Source organism: Pipistrellus kuhlii, unplaced genomic scaffold (assembly GCF_014108245.1).
Source record: "Pipistrellus kuhlii isolate mPipKuh1 unplaced genomic scaffold, mPipKuh1.p scaffold_m20_p_1, whole genome shotgun sequence".
NCBI lineage: Eukaryota > Metazoa > Chordata > Mammalia > Chiroptera > Vespertilionidae > Pipistrellus > Pipistrellus kuhlii.
Genome location: NW_023425404.1, coordinates 31,488,823 through 31,509,055, shown reverse-complemented (window position 1 = coordinate 31,509,055; position 20,233 = coordinate 31,488,823). Strand labels below are relative to the sequence as shown.

The window sequence follows — 20,233 nt, the reverse complement described above, 5'->3', positions numbered from 1 at the left end:
TATTTGTTTTAAGCCTGGGAAGGCTGTGTCGTTTTCTCCACACTGTCCTGATGGAGCCCTGACCAGCAAGCGTGCAATGCCCCTAGCCCTAATGTGCCATTAATGATAGGTTAATGTACAGTATAATGTTTTTGGGACTACGGGTTTATTACACTTCTGAGTGTGAGGTCTTTCCACAGAGCGCCCAAGGTCCCATTGCATTATATCATGCAATAAAAATACCCTTTTCATATCGCACACTAATAAACTGTATTTGAAATGCTGTCTGAGGGCACTGCTGTCTAGCCTATAGTCAGTGCACAGGCGCAACAGTTGGGATGTCTGTTTTCTGTTTTGTGTGTTAGTTACATGGGATTCTGAACCCAGGGAAGGCTGCTCACTCTTGTTTTAAATGGGGGAGCGAGGCGGGTCTTTAGACCTGGGGCTCAGGGGGAGGGCTGCTCAATGAGTGGTGAGGGTCTGTAATTAATACCTGGCAGCAGGGCCCCTAGCTCGCGACTGCCCGCCCAGCGCCTCGGTGTGCAGCTGTCAGAGAGCTGGCCCCTGTCTTCCACGTTCGCAGTGAACATGTGTGAGGCATGTAAGCATGCCCTCAGAACAGGAGTGTAAGTGCTGCACGCTTAGGCCTTCGGTGGTCATGGCTCCAGGATGGTTTCAGCGATCGCCTCTGTGCTGGGACTCTCTCCAGCCTTCCAGGGAGGTAGTGCTGCCCTCCTGTCTTACAGAAGGCAGAGTGCCCAGGACTAGGGGGAAGCTGCACATGGAGAATGAAGCCCACAGGCTCCCAGGAGGCCACCTGACATGTGAGATGCAGCTTGCTGGGCGAGCATCCCCTCAAACGCACATAGCCCCGTGCTCTCAGCATCACCGATGGTTTTCTCCTCCAGTTTGCTCGCAGCAGGGCTGATTTGAAGGGTGGGAAACTATGGAAAAGGAGACTCTTCTACCCCGAAAAGGAAAAAGGGCCTCAGAATTTAAGGGTGAGGCAAAGACTGGGATCGGAGGGCTTTATTCGCCTGTTCCATACCTTAATCCAGGGCAGACTGTCCCCTGTGCTTTGTCAGGTGGGAAAGTGACAACGTGAGTTCCAAACGCTGGGCTCAAGCAGTGCTGAGACCTCAGCCTGCAGTCCCTTCCTAACAGACTCGGAGCTCAGTGTCCTTGTCGATAAAACAGGGTAATGTCTATTTCTGACAGGGCCGGAGAGTATGAAATAATGTAAATTAAAACACCTAATTAGTACCAGGCTCGGGGTAGGTGCTCACACTGTCAGGGATTATATTGCTATTATTACCATATTATTAACAAAAGACACAGGCTTTGGAGTTTATGTCCAGTTTAAATTTCAAGTCTACCTTAGCCAGTTTTCAAATCCACAAATAGGAGGTAATAACAGTGGTGCTCTACAGCTACTTCTTGGGGGTCGTTATGACACTTGAATTAGATAGTGACCTGGAAAGCACTTTGTAGAATCAAAAACCCTACTCAAGTGCTGCTATCTGTAAATATATGTATTTGTCTCTCCAAATCAACATGTTCAAGCTGGGTTATATTTGGAGAAATATTCTTATAGCAACACCTGGTTGATCTGTTCCCCTCACCACCAGGAAGCATGTCTTGGATTAAATGTAGACTTACAATAGCCCATTCACATAAAAGTCAGGGCAGCCGGACTGGCGAGGCTCAGTTGAGAGTCAACCTATCAACCGGGAGGTCACAGTTCGATTCCAGTCAGGGCACATGCTCAGATGTGGACTCGATCCCCAGTGGGGGGCATGCAGAAAGCAGCCAATCAATAATTCTCTCTCATTCTTGATGTTTCCATCTCTCTCTCCCTCTCCCTTCTCTGAAATCAACATATATATATTGATTTCAGAGAAGAAGGGAGAGGGAGATATAGATATAGATATATATAGATATATGTTGATATATATTTTATATATATATATATATATATATATATATATATATATATATATATATATATATATATATAATTCAAGGCAGCTATAGCCGGCATCATTACCACAGAGCAGTGGAGCAGGGCAGAAGCCATCTGCTCACCCAGGCTGGTGCCAGGAGAACCAGTACCTGCTTGAGGTGGGCAGCATTGGTCAGAACAATGACTGAAAGATCAGAGGACCATGCTGAAGGGTTACATTGGTCTGAGGAGCCAAGAAAATGATGGAAAGGAAAAAATCGGAAGTTGCTTAGGCTGTCCTGCAAAAGGGTGGACCTTTTGGCTCTAAGCAAAGTTCCCTTAATTGCTAGGAGAAAAGCATTTAAGTTTCAAGAATAATTAATTTTTATTTTAAGGTTATAGTGTTGGACTAAATCTTTTTTTTTTCAGATGTGGGTTGTTGAGAACACTTAGGTAAACCTCTCAGGGGTTAAATCTGTCTTTAGGACTGCCAGGACTTGAAAAATGTTACCCTGTGTCAAGAAAACTAGAAGTGACAAGTTCATTTAAAAAGCCTGGTTTGTCATTGTTTATCTAATTTTCAGAATTGACACAGAAAATTAAACCTGCTGACACTCTCTGACCATCTCCCCGGCTCATTTCCCTGGTCCTTTCCTGCCTGACCTTTGCAAGTACAACATGCTCCAAACCCCGAAATATAAAACTTCCCACTGAGTTTCCAAGTTGCCCTGCAGTCACGCCAAGATTCTGTCATAGGATGTCATCCCTAATGTTATTAGGAAGAAAAAAAAAAAAAAGATGAGGTTATAAATCTGCTCTGTGAAATATTTCTTTTTTCTCTCCTCTAAGACCATAAATCTTAGAAGTAATCAAACTCTCTGCAAAGGAAGCCAAGATAAACTTGGGCCCCATATGTCTTTCCTGGAGTCAGAAGATCTAAAGGCTTGTCTGCCCAGTGACATCACTCTGCTGAGAAGCAGGTGGGGGAGAGTCTTTCCGTGTTTAATACGGACATGCTAAAACTCACCGGGCAGCACATCTTTTATTCGGCATCATCGGTGAATGAGTGGCTCCATAGAAGGAAGTGTTCAGCTAACTGAAATCCCTTCTTTTTAAAATCAAAGCTGGTTGTCTGTTTTTGTTGAGTGGTGTTGCTAATAGGTGTCTCTTCTCAAACCTGTCCTTATTTCTCCAACAGCCCTTTCTTCCTTCTCTTCCATTTGACTCTTTCTTTTGTATTTTACTAGAAGCCTGGTGCACGAAATTCATGCACTGGGGGAAGGGTCCCTCAGCCCAGATTGTGAGAGGGCGCAGGCCAGGCCAAGGGACACCGCCAGTGCATGATTGGGGCTGGGAAGGGACACGGGAGGTTGACCAACTAGGGAGGGATTGCAGGAGAGCTCCAGGGCATGCCTGGCCCATCTTGCTCACTCCTGATTGGCTGGTCCCCAGCAGCAAGCTAACCTACTGGTTGGAGTGTCTGCCTCCTGGTGGTCAATGCACGTCATAGTGACTGGTTGATTGGTCAACTCTGCCCGCTGGTGATCAGTGCACACATAGTGAGCGGTTGAGCGGCCTTAGCATATCATTAGCATATCATATTACTCTATGATTGGTTGAACAGATGACCAGATGACTGGACACTTAGCATATTAGGCTTTTATTATATAGGATATTGGGAAACCAGATACGAAGCTCTAAGTCTAAAATAACAGAAAATTGGCTTGAATTAAAGCCTGAGGTATTAGCTGAAAGTAAAGTGTTCTAGTTTTAGTTTAACTTTCAGACTTTCAGTCTTAGCTCAGGGTATCAAATTATGGAGACCTGTTGATATGTCAAGTGCCTCTAGTTTTGAAACGAGGCTGTTCCATTAAATATACTGCTTGATAATGTTACATATAAATGCCCAAGTTTGAAACAATATGATCCTTTGCTCATGAACTGGTAGTTAGTGTAGACTGAATTGTTAAAGTTTTGTTGTTTTCTGAGAGGATCAAATAAGCCAGGAAGGTACCAAGGGAAGTTTTTAGGCTCTGAAATCAGCCATAGAGTCAGGCCTCTCAGTACATCCATACTAAATTTTATGGAATTAAAGACTCCCTGTAAACTGGAGCAAAACTACCAGAAGAAACAAGCTTGTAACTGAATAATTGTCCTTCTTGACAGTGAGGACAGACTTTGGTTTCATAAGGCAGCCAGCTTATTTATAACCTGACGAAGTAAGCACCCTTAGTCATTCATTGCGCACCTGACCAACAACACTGCCTCATAGAACACTGGGCACGCCGTTCGCCACCACAGAAAACGCATTTCAGGCTTCCGTCTGTTTAATTTTCTTCAACATTACCTTGCAAACCGCAGTAAATCAATAACAGAATAGTTAAGTACCACAGGTTCTTTGTTTTAGAAAATATAGCTCATGGCTGAAAGTGGGTTCTATTGATGATTTTTATTTGCTGTTGGGACACAGAATGATCAGAATTTTCCAATGGTTTGCTTCCTTTTTGTAGATTTCCTTTAAAAGCTCACGGGGGGAGGAGTTGAATAGCTTCAAATAGAAAATGTTGGTTGCTGACAGCACTAACTCTGGAATAACTGGGAATTTTCAGTCCTGTATTTTATAGACCAGGTGTGATAGCTTTGACCTTGATTATGCTCTTCTTTTAATTTTCCCAAAAGGGCTTCACCAGCCAGCCCCCTTGGATATCCTCACACTCACCCAACAGTAGCCCATTCCATTAAATTGAATGAGGCTCATGACTGGGGCATCATAGCTCAAAACAGTTTTGTTTTTTTTTAATGACATTTCAGTTAAAGCTAATTGCCCAAAATTTTGATGTCTAGTATCTTTAGCAATTGTTCATCTGTTTTTTGTTGTTGTTGTTATTGTTGATTTAATTGCAATAAAAATCTCCACCTTAGCCTCAGTCTTTGTATGAATGTTTTTTTCCTCCTTATTAAGAAACTAGAAAAACCGTTACTAAGGAAGATTTTAAGAGGTAGCAGACTTTATTTAATTGGATGCTTCTTGATTGAGGTAAGATGAGGCAGTGGATAGGAAGTGCTTTGAAAAGTTTAAAGTGTGATACCAGGACTCAAAACCTGTGATTCACATGCCAAGGGTGATATTGTCAATGTTCTTTGGCACCTCCAGTCACCACCATTATCACCCTTCCCACTGCCCCCACCATCCATCCATCTATCCATCTATCTATCTATCCATCCATCCATCCATCCGTCTATCCATCTATCTCTGTCTCTCTACTATTGACCTATCACTCTGCATTTTCAATTTTGTCAGAGATTAATCTACTTTACTTATCTCTTTAAAGAAACAGCATTTTATTGAATTGATAATCTACTTTATATTATTGTTTAATTTCTTTGTTTGCTCTCTTATGTTTTCTTTGGGCTTACTTTTTGTTCTATTTATAATTTATTGAATTGGATTCTTACGCTCATAAATTTTCAATCTTTTTCCCTAATTGCATTAAGCTATAAATTGCCTCTTAAGTATTTCTTTAGCTGCATCACACAAATATTTATATGTAGTCTTATTGTCAGTCGGTTCTAAGTAATCTTCAATTTCAGTAAGGATTTCTTTTTGACCCATGAATTGTTTAGAAGTATTATCCTATTTGCAGATACCCAGAGGTTTTTGTTATCCTGTGATTGCTTTTCATGCACTGTGGTCAGAGAACACAGTCCGTATAGTATCAGATCTTCATGATATGTTGAGATTCCCTTACTGCATGGTCAACTTCTTTTTTTCTCACTTGAAAGGAATGTGTATTCTCTAATTGTTGAATGCAGTGTCCTATTTACATCCTGTACACTAGTGTTTCCCAAAGTGTGGTACGCATACCCCCAGAGGTACGGGAAGTGTTTGGTGGGGGTACACGTTGCACTGGAGTTTAATGGGGATATGCACTGCACCGTGCTTAGCTACGCCTAATTCTACTTTCTTATGAGTACGAGGGCTACCTACTCAGCGAAAATTATAGAAGTGGTACACATATGTCAAAAGCTTGGGAAACACTGCTGTAGACCAAATTTGTTGTGTTAGTCAAATTTTATGCCCTTCCTATTTTCTACCTGCTTTATTAATTACGAAGGGAGCTGTGTTGAAATGTCAATGTTTGCTTTAAAGTGGTGATGTTAGGTACCTATGTCAAAATACTATATCTTTATTTCAAAGTGTTTCCATTATCTTTATGTGATGAATCTCTTTATTTCTAACGTATTGTGTTTTAAATTTTATTTTTGTCTGATATACCTATGCTATCTTTTTTTGGCTGAATTTATCTGCTCTGTGTTTTACTATACCTCTGTTTTCATCATCCCTGTGTTCCTTTATTTTAAATGTATCTTGGCATTTTGGTGCTTCTACTGTTGATTCCCTGTAAATTATTATTTATTTCAGATAGTGTAGCCTTGTCTACGGCCATACCACCCTGAACGCACCTGATCTCGTCAGATAGTGTAGCCTTCATTTCTAACTGTCCTTATGCTATTGAGGCCCTCACTCAGTTTCTTGAGCATACTTATAACCAGTGTTTTGAACTCTACATCTAGTAAATGGAAAAAAAAAATCTCCATTTTGTTTAGTTCTTTTTCTGAAATTTTGTTCTGTTTCATTTGGGCCATATTTCTTTGTCTCCTCATTTTAGCCACCTCCTCATGTTTGTTTCTATGTATTAGGTAGAGCTGCCACATCTCCCAGGTTTGGTAGTGTGGCCTAATCTATTAGGCATTTGAGCTCTAGCTAGCAGAAATGAGAAAGGGAAGTGGCAAAGCTTGCTCCTTCTTTTCTAGGTATTGGCACACAGCATATGTGCTCACATAACATTGGCCAAAAATACCACATGAGCTAGATGACAGTGTTCCTTGTTAAAAATCAGGATTCAGCCCTGGGCAGTTTTGCTTAGTGGTTAGAGTGTTGGCCCAAAGACTGAAGCGTCATGGGTTCAATTCCAAGTCAAGGGCATGGTCTACGGCCATACCACCCTGAACGCGCCCGATCTCGTCTGATCTCGGAAGCTAAACAGGGTCCGGCCTGGTTAGTACTTGGATGGGAGACCAAGACAAGGGCATGTACCTCAGTTGCAGGTTCCCCATCCCCAGTAGGGGTGCGTGCAGGTGGCAGCCAATCAGCCAATCAATGTGTCTCTCACGTAGATATTTCTCTCTCTCTCTCTCTCTCTCTCTCTCTCTCTCTCTCTCTCTCTCTCTCTCTCTCTCTCTCTCTCTCTCTTCTGTGGTTTGGGTAACTTTCTCAGACTTTTCTTCTAGTTTACTAACTCTATCCTTAACTCTATTTAATCTGATGTCTGGCTCAGCCACAAAGAGTTTTGGGGTTTTTATGGTGACTATCTGTTTTGCTTCTATGTTGCACTTGATTATTTTCAAATCTCTGTTCTCTTTTTCTAAATATCTTGTTCTTAGTGTTTCAATTTCTCCTTTTATGTCTTAAATCTTTTCAAATGTGCTTTTTCTTTTCTATTATTTTTCTGTTATCTCATTCTGAGAATTCGAACCTTCTTGTGTGTTGTGTCTGCTGACCCTTGTCCATTGTGGATTTTTCCTTCACGTGTTTTGGAATTTTCACTGAAAGCTCATACTGAGTGGGGCTTATTACTGTGGAAATTTTTGAATTTCAGAAGTATGGCCCCAGAATGGTTTTTTGTGTTGAGAGACACTTTGGAGTATCACTAGATCGAGATCAGTGTTATATTAGTTTGTCAGCCTGAGTGGGAATCTTAGACCATAGAAGTGCACAGGGCTCAGCCTCGTTTTTTGTATTTCTTGGGCGACTCCCCTCAGAGCCACCTTATCATCCCCTTTGCTGATGGGCAGACTTTTCCTAGCTCACCCCTTTGTAGTCGCGGCTTTGTCAGGGTCTCTGGGTCATCTCCCCAGGGGGACCTTATTCTGTTCTTCATACCGTCTGGGTCCTATGTTCCTGGAACCAATAATTCCCCTTAGGCTTAGAGCCACAAGACCTACACTCATACATTTATAATTCTGGCTCTCAGTCCCCTCCTTATTTTTAGCACTTGCAGACTTCTTTTCTTTTTAAAAAAAAAAAATCTTCTATTTTATATCTCGTGGTGAGGGCTTGTAAAGGGAAAACTATTAGGCTGTCTTCATCTCTTCATCTCTCATCATCTCTTCATTCACACTTTGTCAGAACCATTCCATTCTTTTTTCTTTTCTTTTTTTCTTTTTTTTTTTTTTCCAACAAACTTACTGAGCTTCCACTGTGTGCCAGAAATTTTGCTGGATCTCATTGTCTCTTTCCCACCTTTCTGTACACTCACATGGCCAACTATACACACACACGTGAGCATATACACATGCACACAGCCAAGGTCTCAGAGCTCAAACATCAAATCTCTAGAGGGCAGGAGAGAATCCATCCTTCTGAGTGTTGCATCTGTAGCCACACTGTCATCACCCCAGAGACAAACCTTAAGCATCTGGGCACCTGTAACTGGCTACAGAATCACTGCTTGGGCAGCTGTAGACCCAGCCTCTCAGGGAGTCCTCAGCTCTGTGGGAACAGGGCCCCCTCTCTCCCTTTGGCGCCTCCGATCCTGACTCCTCTGGACATCTGCCCAGCTCGAGATGCTTGGGGTAGCTGGCAGCCTCCCCACTCTCTCCCCAGTCCTAGATAAGTTCCCTGACAGGGCAGCCCCCATAGCTCCCCTTAAATGGCCCAGAGGCACCATCCTGCCACTCACATAGCTCACCTCCCTCTGACATCAGCTCAAAAATGCTGGCACCTGCATGTCTGCCCCCTCACCATGCCCACTGGAGTCATCCATGCCCCCTCCCCACACCACACCACTCTGGTCCTGTGGCTGCACTGGCCCTGGAATGACTCACAGAGACCTCAGGAAACATCGTGTTCTCTCGATGGACCGTTTTCTGAACAATTACTCTGTGTAGAAACACATAGATCTGCTCAGATGAAAGGTAGAGAGCTCCCTGACCCTGTTAGATGGCTCTGTGCAGTCTGGCATGGCTAGAGGTAAGCAGTTTGCTGCTAATAATTGAATATTTGGGGAGAAACATCTATTTCTGTAGCACTTGTGAAGAATAAACTCAAGAAGGTTGATGGAAATGGCATGTCACAGCTGCAAACCATTTCTGAGGTCTTAAGAGAAAATGAAGGGCTGGAAGGGACACACACACACACACACACACACACACACACAATTCCAGCCACAGAAGAGCTTTAGAAATCAGAAGCTCAGAAAGCAGTCTCAGAACACATGCCTTGCCCAGTTCAGCCAGGCTAGGGAGACAAGACTCCAGCCCACACCTCCTTTCCCATCCCGAATCTGTTCCAGGTGGAGAAATAATAACCACCCTCTCACTGCCCAGCGTGTCTGTGGCACCTCAGTCGTCCCCATGACCCACCCGAGAAGAAGAGAGAACAGTGGTATTTGGTGGGGCAAGGAGGCCTCTCCGCGTTCAAAACCTGCTGAGATACGGGGCTCAGAAAATGACAGAATGGAAGTATCAGCTTCGCTTCTATAAAGATCTGGATTGAACGATGCGCTCACCTGTGTGGCCCGAATGGTCTTACCGGGCATTTACCACTGAGTCCCTGTCTGAGGTGACCACTGCAGGCCCCGTGGGGTCAGAGCCTCCCTAGAGGGCAGGCCAGAACCCTGCACCCCCCCCACCCCACCCCTTCGGCCTGTTCAGTCCTTCCATCCTCTCCCTGGGCGCAGGGCCCCGGAGTGCGGTAACAGAGGTCCTTCCATGCACCACGATGAAGCCAGGGAAGGAGTCTTCTATAGGTGAGGCAGCGTGGCTCTTCCCAAGCCTCCCAACCCCGGGGATGGCGAGCAGGTTTGCTGCCCTGGCACCACGCCCCAGAGGGCAGAGAGGACTTTCATTGAGATGCCTGACCTTCCCCTGCCCCGCCACCTCCTTCCCTGACTCCCCGGGTGGCCAGCCTGGAAGGGAGAGCTGCCCCTGGGAGGATGGCTTGTTTGCTCATGTAACGCACATTGTAAAGGCTGCCCGCTGCCCCGCCACTTGTCAGCCGTTTAGCAGACATTGGACATCTGTGCCTCTTTCCCTAAGTCATTTAACTTCTCTAATCTGAAGTTACCTCCCGGGAAAATAGGCATTAGATAGGTAGCTGTGAACCTTTACCATGAAGGATTTATATTACGTAAAATTACCGGTTCAGGCGTATAAGACGACTTTTGAAATGGAAAAAAAAGTCAACCGAAAATTGGGGGCAAAAGACCAAAATCGCACAAAAATTACCTGCAGACCTTGACAGCAAAGTAAGTCTTTTCTTTGAAGTGGGGGGTAGTCTTAGGCAGCGAATATAGGCCTAAACCTATGTTTTAACTGTAAAATTAGGGGGTCGTCTCATACGCAGGAAAATACGGTAATGCAGAGCCTCGGGATTAATATACCAGATAAAAAGTGGGGGTTCTGCATGAATGTATGAGTATCCTGAATATTTCTTCTAAAGTCATCCATGAGATTTCAACATTCTGAGTCAAACATAGATGAGTGTGTATGTTATTTTTTTAATTAGATTTGCACAAATACAGTTAAAAATGTTTCTTAACAATTTGAATCAGACATTCAGAGAAGCTCAGAACCCCTGACTCCATGGGCTCCGAGGTCCCGTCTAGAATCCTTCCTCTCACTGCTGAGAAGGGACTGAGTGTTACCCTGGCCCCTAGGCCTGGGGTCCTAACGGACGTGCAGAGAGCTTTCAAACAAGGCTCGCAGGGCTAGCTAGGAAACGTGGAGTGATGGCAACACGTGGACATGGCCCCTCCAGGTTCTCGGCTCACCTCTTATAGGCACCGCCCCTCCCCGTTCACCGAAGCAACTTGTGGGACTCCTTACTTGTTTTGGATTTGGCTGAGGTGCCCCTGGGCCAGGTCTGACTTCTTCAAACAGGCTTGTGTGCGCTTGGCCTTCTCCCATGCACAGTCCTCGGTTGGAGAGCAGGTGCCTGGTGGCCTGGGGCTCACCCTGAAGAAGCAGAGGCCTGTGGTCCAGAGAGGACCCCAGAGTTTAGAGCAGCCTCCGCTTGTAGCACTTTCTCCGTAGGACTGCCCACCCCACCCGCAATGCTTCTCAGCCCAGCATCAGGCTGCTGGGGAAATGCTGTCACTCACCAGTCAGTCCAACTCTTCTGGGTGCTGGCTATGCGATTTCCCTCCAGGGCCTTCCAGTGCAGTGTTAGGATGAGATGGGCTCGAACGATGATGACATGCAGCAGAGTCAGTGCATGCTCTACTCTAGGGAGGCCAATGAGTGTTTGCCCAGTTCCTCTGGGAGGGGTGCGTCTGTTGGGAGGCGGCAGGAAGAAAGGCTCTGTAGAGGTAGATCTTCGGTGAAGGTGTAATCTGCTGGGCATCTTGCTTAATTGTTCTTTCTGCTCCTCCCTCCAGGGGTCTGGTCTCTGTAACTAGAAAATGTCTTTCAAACCCTGGGCCTCTGTTTTCATGCTTCTGTGGAATCCAGACTAAGAATGGAGAAGCAGGGGCTTGGGTTCTGAGGCAGACCGCCAGCTCGGACACCGAGGTGGGCTCTGCAGGGTGGGCCACCTCCTCTGGCCCCGGCACTGAGCAGAAAGGACAGTGAAGTGACTGAGAGCTTGGGCACAGCAAAGCTCTGTGGCCCTGGCCAAGTTCCGTAATCCTTCTGTGCTGTACTTTGTGCATCTGTAAAATGGGGATAATTTTAATACTTCATAGAGTTGCTGAGTATTGAATTAGTTCTTTGATTAGAAGTGACTGGCCCATATGAATTTGAGCTGGGAGGGCCAGGGTATGACTTTTTGCCACCCTAACTCCAGTTTATTAGTTTAACAGTACTTAGTGAGCACCTATAACGTACAAGATACTGTGTGATTTTTTTCAGTAGAACTTTAACTCTCACTGTCCTGACCTGAGAGGGCACAGTAGCTGACGTCCTGGATGCAGACCCTGACTTTCCACCTCGGGAACCTCACCCCGCGTCATGTTTCACGGCACCTCAGTTTATTTTGCCCATAAGCTGAGGGCTCAAGGTCAGGTGCCGATGTAGGGCAGCCAGAGGCGCACAGAGCTCGTGATAGATACAGAATATACGGATAACTCGTCATGCCATCGGACCGCTAACTGAGGGCCTTGCAGCCACACTGGCCAGTTTGTCATTGACTCAGACGCATAGTATTCTTTAGGAAGTTATATGAGAGAAGAAAAGTGTGGAGACCCCAAATAGGTAAATGCCTGTTTGGGATGAAACTCAGAAACCAACTGAGAGCAGAGAGTGAGGTGTCAGTGAGTGAGCACGGGACCAGGAGTCCAGACACCTGAGCCTCGGGCAGCACTCACCCACCACCTCAGGCTTGGAGCCCCATTCCTGCCTGCACATGGGCACATCCACCCTCCCATCCCATCCCTGCCTCCTTCAGTGGACAGGTAGAGCTGCCACGTGGGAGGGGCTCGGGAGTGCCCTGCTGTCAGTCAGCACGATGAAACGAGTGGGTAGAAATTAGGGACATTATGACAAAAGAAGAGAGGCAGACGCTGGTGGAATACTGAAAACGGCAGCTCCGGTTCCCGAGTTGCTGGGCGTTGGCCAGCACCCTCCTCTGCGTCAGCACAATTTGCTCCTCAGCCCCTTTGGTGGAGGCGTCAGCACCAGGTGACACCAGCTGTCTTTGGTGTCCCACTTTTGGATCCATCCTGCCCTTACAGTCCCATCTCTTTCCCTTCATTATGTCTCCATCTTCTGTGGCGAAGTCTGTGGACCATAATAATTCAACCCGCACCGACTTAACTGTTGCAATTGGCCCTGAGAGAATCAAGGAAATGAGAGTGGCTCCCACCGGCTGGAGATGAGGGCAGTGAGATCATTCAGCAGCGCTGGCCTGGCACGCGCCCTGCCAGCCTCCGCAGGGCGCTCTCCGTGTGGAAGACAGAGGCCTATGTGTTCAGGCGGTCACCTGGGGTGGGGCGTGCTCTTGGCAAGCAGCATATGGGCATGCTGGCTCCAGGGAGGTGACCATGCCACGCTCCCACTGTTGCTTGCAGCATGATGGGGCTGAGAGAGCTTGTCCGCACCTCAGTTCCTCTGCCTGGGAGGAAGCATGTTCCCCACAACTGCCGCGGGGCCTTCGGGACACCAGGGAGGGCCTGTGAGGCTGCAGGCGCAGGTGAGCACATGGTCCAGCCCATGGCTTTTGGAGTCAGGAGACACGGTGTGAATCCACCCAGCCGTTTGCTTCAGTGACCTCGGATGGGCCCCTGTGATGTATGTTTCCTCACCTCACCGACCGAGATGCAGGACTGTGTGCACCCCCAGAATGTGGGGTTCGGTGGGAAAATCAGGAGAAAGCTCTTGGCAAACCCCTGGCCACAGCACTCTGTCCATGGTGCTGCTCTCAGTACAGGTGTTAGTGCCACTTCCATCCACTTCCAGGCACCTGGCCTTGAGGGACCCCCTAACACAGCCGGCTGGCCGGCCTCTGCTCGGGCCTGGAGGCACCTGGGAACTCAGGCACCTCCAGGTGGCCTGCTTTCCACAGAATTGTCCACCAGGTTTTGTTTTCCTTCAATCCATGAGGAATCCTCGCATCACATGTAGGAGCTAGAGGCGTGTCAGGAAGAGGGAGCACACCTGGCAGGTCACGGGGATGCAGCCCAGCCTTGAGGATGCCCCAGAGTAGAAACCGGAACTCTGTTCAGCCCAGCGCTTACCCAGGCCCTTCAGCTCCCACGCTGTCTCCTCTTCTGCGCAGTGGGTGGTGGTGTGCTTTCCCTGCTCCTCACACAGGCTGATGGGAGGAGGTACCTGCCCCCAGACTGTGAAGTGCTCATGGACCCTGCAGGCAGAGATGCTGGCAGGCCGGTATCCCACCCCGGGGTCTCCAACACCTTCTGCCCTGCTCGGCTTCCCTCAAGCAGCTGTCTCTTCTCCTGTTCCCAGCACACCGGCTTCTCGTATGTTCCATCACGTGGTGATCCACGCTGCCAACAGCTCCCAAATTCTCTGGGTGCCTGGAGCGGCTGCAGCCCCCCCCCCCCCAATGTCTGTATGTGTCTCTGTCTCCCTCTGTGGTTCCCTCTCATCCTTCCCAAACCAGTCAGCAGTAGCTGAGGACACAACCGCTTGTCCAGGTCACTCCCTTGAAGGGTGAGGTAAAGCCCGAGGGGTGCGCAGGGGATGGAGGCCTCCTAGCCAAGGAGGGCAGGGAGGGGAGAGTCTCCACCAGCGCCCTGGATGCCCACTCTCTCCCCCCTCCCCTCCCAGGGCACTTGGGCAGAATGCTTCCCTGCAGTGCGGCCATCAGCCTTCCCAACCGGAGGAATGCTCCCCTCTCCCTCCTGCAGTTCCGCTCTGCTTGTTCCCGAGCAGATGATAACAGAGATGGAGCATATGGGCCCCAAAGTCACCGGGCATTCTGGGAAAGTGACACTGGTACCCGGGCTCGGCGGGAGGGGCCGTGGGCTCTGGAGCACAGCTTCTCCCTTTGTTCTTCACAAGGGCACAGGTCGCCTCTCCTGAGCCTCCTGAGAAGGAGTGAGTGCGGGAAGAATTCCCTTTCAAAGCAGCCTCTTAAGGGGGCAGGTGTAGGCCGGGCGCATATACAGGGAGGACCTGTGGGAGCCAAGATAGAGTCCCAGCGGGCCTCTTGTGTCTCAGCTCCCCACCCACTGCCCGAGGACGCCCACCCACCTGGTCCCACCTCCCCTTCCCCAGCAGCAGCAGAACCGGCACCTGCTCCCTTGTGGTCCTGCAAGTCCCACACAGAGTGTCGGGGGCAGGTCACAGGACAATTTCCCTCGGTGAGCCCCCAGCACCCTCTAAGCCACATGTGTCAAACACAAGGCCCGCGGGCCAAATCCGTCCCGCCAGGCCTTGCAATGTGGCCCGCACCGCGCTGTCATCACTGCACTCCGCTGCGTTTCCATCACAATGACAGTTTATGACTGTTCAGTAAACCATTCGGCCCGCGATTTAGGCTGGATTTTAGATTTTGGCCCCTTCTCTGATTGAGTTCGACACCCCTACTCTAAGCTGATTTCCTCCCCCGGCACCTCTGACAGGGCCCTCGGCCTCTGAGCTAGATGAAGCAGTGCAGGGTTCTTGGGGGGTGGTTTTTCTTGCCTGACTTGGGAAAGCTGGGTGAAGGGACACAGTGTCGGCCCAAGGTGAAAAAGCCTGGGCTTGCTTCCTTCCTGTCCCCAGACATCTCCTTCCCCTGCCCTGGCCTGGTGTCTGGGCCCACCTTCCTCACAGCCACCCGATGGGCTCATTTGAAAGCAGCTCTGAGCTCCAAGCATGTGGCCAGCGGCCGGCCAGCCCCCAGGCCTGCAGGTCAAGGCTGGCTGGATTGGGAAAGCCGAGCTGAGAGCCCAGCTCAGGGGCAGGAAGGGGCCTGCCCGGAAAGCAGAGGGAGCAAGGCAGCTGGAGCTGGGGCTGGGAAGGGGGAAGGAGCTGGGCAGTGAAAGGCACAGGGAGCCCCTTCTCTCCGCTCACCCCTGGGGCTTCCTGGGACCGGCCGCTGCTTTGGTGCGGGAGCTGCCAGGTGTGTGTTCTTTAGCAGAGAAGCCACAGGTGAGGAGGAGGGAAGAGAAGGTTTTTCTGATTTCCTTTCACCCTTGACCCGTGGCCCCTGCTGTTTTCCGGCCTTCCCTAGGAACTCCCAGGAGACCCTAAGATTGTGAGTGTTAACCTTGATTTTTCAGGGCAGCAAGGAGGGCACTGGCTAAATATAGCCCCGCTTGCCTATGGCGAAGCCGGTGAGGGCCTGAGAGAGGCCCCGCCAAAGCCCAGCCCCAGCTTCCCACCAGGAACCACACCTCTGCACACAGCACAGCCCCTCCCTCTGACACACCTGCCCCCGCTGTAGATTGTGGCCTCTTCATAGAGGTTTCGACCATGAAGGAACCTGGAGGGATTCCCGCAGCCTCTGGCCAGTGGTTCTGTGGTCACCGGGCAGTGGCTGGGATGGGCACTGGCAGCTTGGAGCGGCCAGCTGTTGGAGTGATGCTGGGCCAAGGAAGGGGCAGTGTGGGGTCCAGACAGGCCTCAGCCTGGGGGAGCCTTCAGGCTGGGTGGCACTTCAGGGGCAGGTGGCTAGCACCAGGCAGAGTCTGAGGGCTCCAGTGCTCCGGGCGCGCACTTCGCTGCGCTCTGGGCCTCAGTCCTCCAGCTGAGAAATGGGTTGCTCGCTGCCCGCCACACCTCACAGGCTATTGGGAGGAAAGTAAGACCCAGGCTGAGAACAGGCCTTGGCACGTGAAGTACAAGCCTGGGGACCGCCTGCCGCAGCCTCTCCTCTTCTCCACAGGGCCACCCGTTCATCGTGCAGTTCAACGACGGCAACGCGGCGGTGGTGTCCATGTGGGTGTGCCGGGCGCTGGAGGAGAGGCGGAGCCAGCAGGGGGCCCCCTGAGGCCTCGGAGGGCGCCGGAAGCCCAGGCCTGGTCACCGAGGGGAGCCCCGCCTGTCACACCGCACCCTGTCCTCCGCCGTGTGCGGCAGAAGAGCTTTGCTGGGCCTGGGCTGCCCGCCCTCACCTCCGCTCTGCCCGCGAAGCTCTGCCTGGGAGCCGCCATTGTGCCACATCTGGCCACCTGGCCAGGATGAAGCCCTCGCCCTCCGGTCCGGAGGCACTGACAGAGGGAAGGGGAGAGAGCGGGGGCATTGCCCATGGAGGCTCCTGCACCCGCCCCTCTTCCTTTTCCCTAACGTTCTTCTTTGTAAAGTGACAAGCGCCATCAGCATCACTGATGGGAATAAAAGTGTTCCTGCCGCCCCATGAGGGATGTTACTAGGTTGTCTGTTACCCACTCAAGGTGGGGGCAGGGCATGTGGCCCCAACAGTCTCCTGGTCCTGGAGCTGCCTGGTCCAGGCACCTGCACACACCCCATGCTCCCCGACATTCTGGAAAGAGGCCCACAGCCCTGCCCACTGACCTAAAACTGAGACACGGAGGTCCTGGGGCCAAGTCCCTTGGCAGGGGGTAGCTGAGGCAGCAGTGAAGACAGGATCCTAGCTCCTGTGGACTGCGGTTTGTCCCACATGCGGAGGCTGGGCTGTCCCAGCAGCACCAGAGGCTCTAACACAGTGACGTAACCTGGGAGGGGAGGAGAAGAGAGGGGCAGGAGCTCCCCATTTCCCACCACTGGCTCCTCCTCAGCAAGCTGTCCCCCTCGCCCTTGACCCCACCCCTGTGAACCTCATATCTTCTCAGGTAACCTTCTCAACCACCTGCCAAGTAAGGGTGCTTACCCCCTTGTTACAGACGAGGACCTGAGGCTCAGAGAGGCTTGGAGGTCTGAGTGGCATCCCAACCCACTGAGAAACGACTGACGCCACACACATCCAAGCACCTCCATTTCTCATCGTCCGCCCAGGGCCCGAGCGAGCTGCATCCCGGGACTCGGCCGTGGCTCCTTTCTCCTTCACACCCACGTCTAGCCCACCTGGGAGTCCTGTTGTCTTCATCTTCAAAATGTATCACTTCCACCACTCGCTGTTCTCATCCGAGGCCCCATGCTCGGGCCACAGGGCAGCAGCCTCCCCCAGACCCTGCTCCCACCTGCCCCTGCAGCCTGTGCTCAACGTGCTGCTGGAGGGAGCGGGTTAAACCGAGCCAGGTCATGTCTCTGGACCCCCAAGGGCTCCTAGTTCACAGAGAGGACAAGCCAAAGGCCCAAGAATGGCCCGTGTGACCCTGCACATCTGCCCCATTATCTCTGACCTCAACTCCTATCACCCTCCAACCCTCCCACACCTGTTCCCACCGCAGCCACCTGGCCGCCTGTGGGTCCTGGAGCATCCAGACACGCCGGCAGGCCCCAGAAGAGAGCCAGCCAGCATGAAGGGCCATGCTCCCGCGGCAGGGAAGGTTATAACAGGAAGCCACTGCCCGGCCCTGCACGACCCGGCCAGGACAGCACCTCCCAGTCCCCATGCGCTGAGCAGGAGCCCTGGGACTAGGGCTTGTCGGCAGAATGAGCAGGCGCATGTTGCTTCCTGGTCAGGAAGCTTTCTGCAGATGTGCCTTCTCACCACCCTTCCTCCATCCTCCTGCTGAAGGCAGGCCTGCCACAGGAGGTGGGAAAGGCTGAGCCACAAATGGAAGAGCCTGAGTCCTTGAACCACCACTTGGAGGAAGGGCCACCCAAGGAACTCCTGCATTGGGCTGTCCGTGAGCGAGGCCAGAACCATTGTGTTGGTATGTTACTGCAGCTGGATTATGCCAACTACGATAGACCCTTGTGCTCGGAGTGGGAACTCTTCCCCATGTGTCCACCTGCTCGCTGCACCCTTCAGATGGCTGTCCCCAGGGCTCCTCAGAGAGCCCTGACCTGCCACTCTCCTTAAAAGAGCAACCTATTTCCTGGGACTCATGCCCCCCTGGCTGGCACCGTGTCCTCCATTGCACTTGTTACCACGTGACAAAACACTGACTTCACAATGTTCTCTTCTGTTTCCTCTCGTCCCCACCCACCATGAGCACTCCACAAGGGCAGAGATCCGGGTGTTCTCTTCACACGGTGTCCCCAGTGCCAGGAACAGAGAGCCGGGCCAAGCAGGTGCCCTGTAAACATTTGTTGGCTGAGTGGCCACAGCGGCAGGCTCTGGTTGCCAGCCAGGCTCAGTCCGTGCCCTTGAAGGGGCCACCCACATGAGACATCGCTGTTTTCTCAGGTAGGGGTGGGCTTGTCACTTTAGTAATGCTTTTCAGGGTGGGACAGGCCTCCAGCTGCCTCTGGGCCTGGACTCGAATTCATCTCCTTACTGGGCACCTGCTGTGGGGGGAGCTGGGAAGTCACAGAACTGGGTGAGGCCCCGGGTCTGTGCCCAGGACAGGGAGAGCTTTCCAAAGAAGATGTGCTCAGTGAGTGGGAATGTTCAGGGGCTCCCCAGAGGGGCCTGACCACCCCAGAATATGAACCGGCCACCACCCAGACGTCACTCTTGTTCTTGCTTTGAGAAGAAGATGGACCCAGCAAGCCTGTCATCCCCAAAGCCCACGCCAGGGAGGTGGAGGAAATGAGCAGGTCCATGCCAGCACTGTGCTGTTTCACCTCCACAGCCATCCTCTGGGGTAGGTGGTATTATTCTGCCCATTTTACAGATGCAGAGACTGAAGCACAGAGGGGCCTAGAGACTTGTTAGCAAGTAGCAAAGCACTTTTTGGAACTCAGAACCCCACCCTTAATCAGGGCCCCAGAGTCAGCTCCCCAAGCACTATGTGTGTGAGCACACACCCGAGCCCCATCCTCTAGCTCAGTGTTTCCCAAACTTTTGACATATGTGCACCCCTTCTATAATTTTCGTAACGCTGAGTACGTCTCGTACTCATGAGAACGCAGAATTAGGCGCAGCTAAGCACGGTGCAGTGCATATCCCCACCAAACTCCGGTGCAACGCGTACCCCCACCCAACTCTTCCCGTACCCCTGGGGGTACGCGTACCACACTTTGGGAAACACTGCTCTAGCTTAATGTGCACACAGACTGCTGCGCAGACACACCTTTGGGAATGGGGCCCAGGAAGCTGCTTCCTCCGGACACCCAGACGGCACCCTCAAATGTGAGGCACTCGGTGGAGGGCACCTCGAAGTCCTGGGCAGAGACCAGCCTCCAGGCTGACAGCCGGCAAAGCATGTCTGCACCCGAGCCTGGCTTCCTCAGCAGTAAGCGCAGGGCACCCCTCCCTGAGCGTGAGCCCGCCCAGCCCTGAGGTTCTACGGCAGGAGTTCTCGCCCCTCAGGCGCGGCCCCCATGAGCATCCCGCAAAAGAGACAGAGCCTTGACATGCACTCAACATGCACACACGGTTTGCTCACAACTAGGGTCCCTGGAGCCCCCGAAGTCTACATCTCCTCGTTTGCAGTCTCTGGAAGATGTGGAACGGCGTGACTCCCGAGCAGTTCTGCAAAGACCCCTCTGGCTGGAAGGCAGGGCCCACTGGCCGGTGTGACCCCTCCAGGCTCCCTGGCAGCCCTGAGGCCCTGCTGGCCTTGCCTTCAGAGATGGAAGGTGGGCTGATCCTGGCACACAGAGAGGCAGGAGTGAATTCTTCCCTCCGCCCACAGGCACCCACCCGTCCTCTCTCCATGGACTCAAGTCCCTTCTCCCTTCAGGCCCCCCTCCAACGGCATCTCCGCTTGGGGGCTCCTTACTTCCTCCCCTGGGTACAGACTGCGCCCCTCCAGGACAGAGTAAGTCCCTCTCATCTCTCCCCAGGACCTGGCCCGGGCGGGCACGTGGATGGTGCGCCAAGGTGCCGCAAGGCTGGCAGGATGGAAGGGG

The 20,233-nt window shown here is 51.2% G+C and overlaps 1 protein-coding gene across 11 annotated transcripts in view; it reads left to right on the top strand.

Moving 5' to 3' along the window:
* Positions 1–16,738, top strand: part of MAP2K5 (mitogen-activated protein kinase kinase 5) — a 242,176-nt gene extending 225,438 nt beyond the window's left edge. For all 11 annotated transcript variants that reach the window (XM_036437910.2, XM_036437900.2, XM_045581233.1 and 8 more), the window contains one exon: positions 16,254–16,738. Coding sequence is in view for 7 of the 11 variants with exons in the window: in XM_036437869.2 (XP_036293762.1) it covers positions 16,254–16,358 (105 nt within the window). In the remaining 4 variants the exon portion in view is untranslated. The remainder of the gene's footprint in view (positions 1–16,253) is intronic.
* Positions 16,739–20,233: the final 3,495 nt, after the last annotated feature.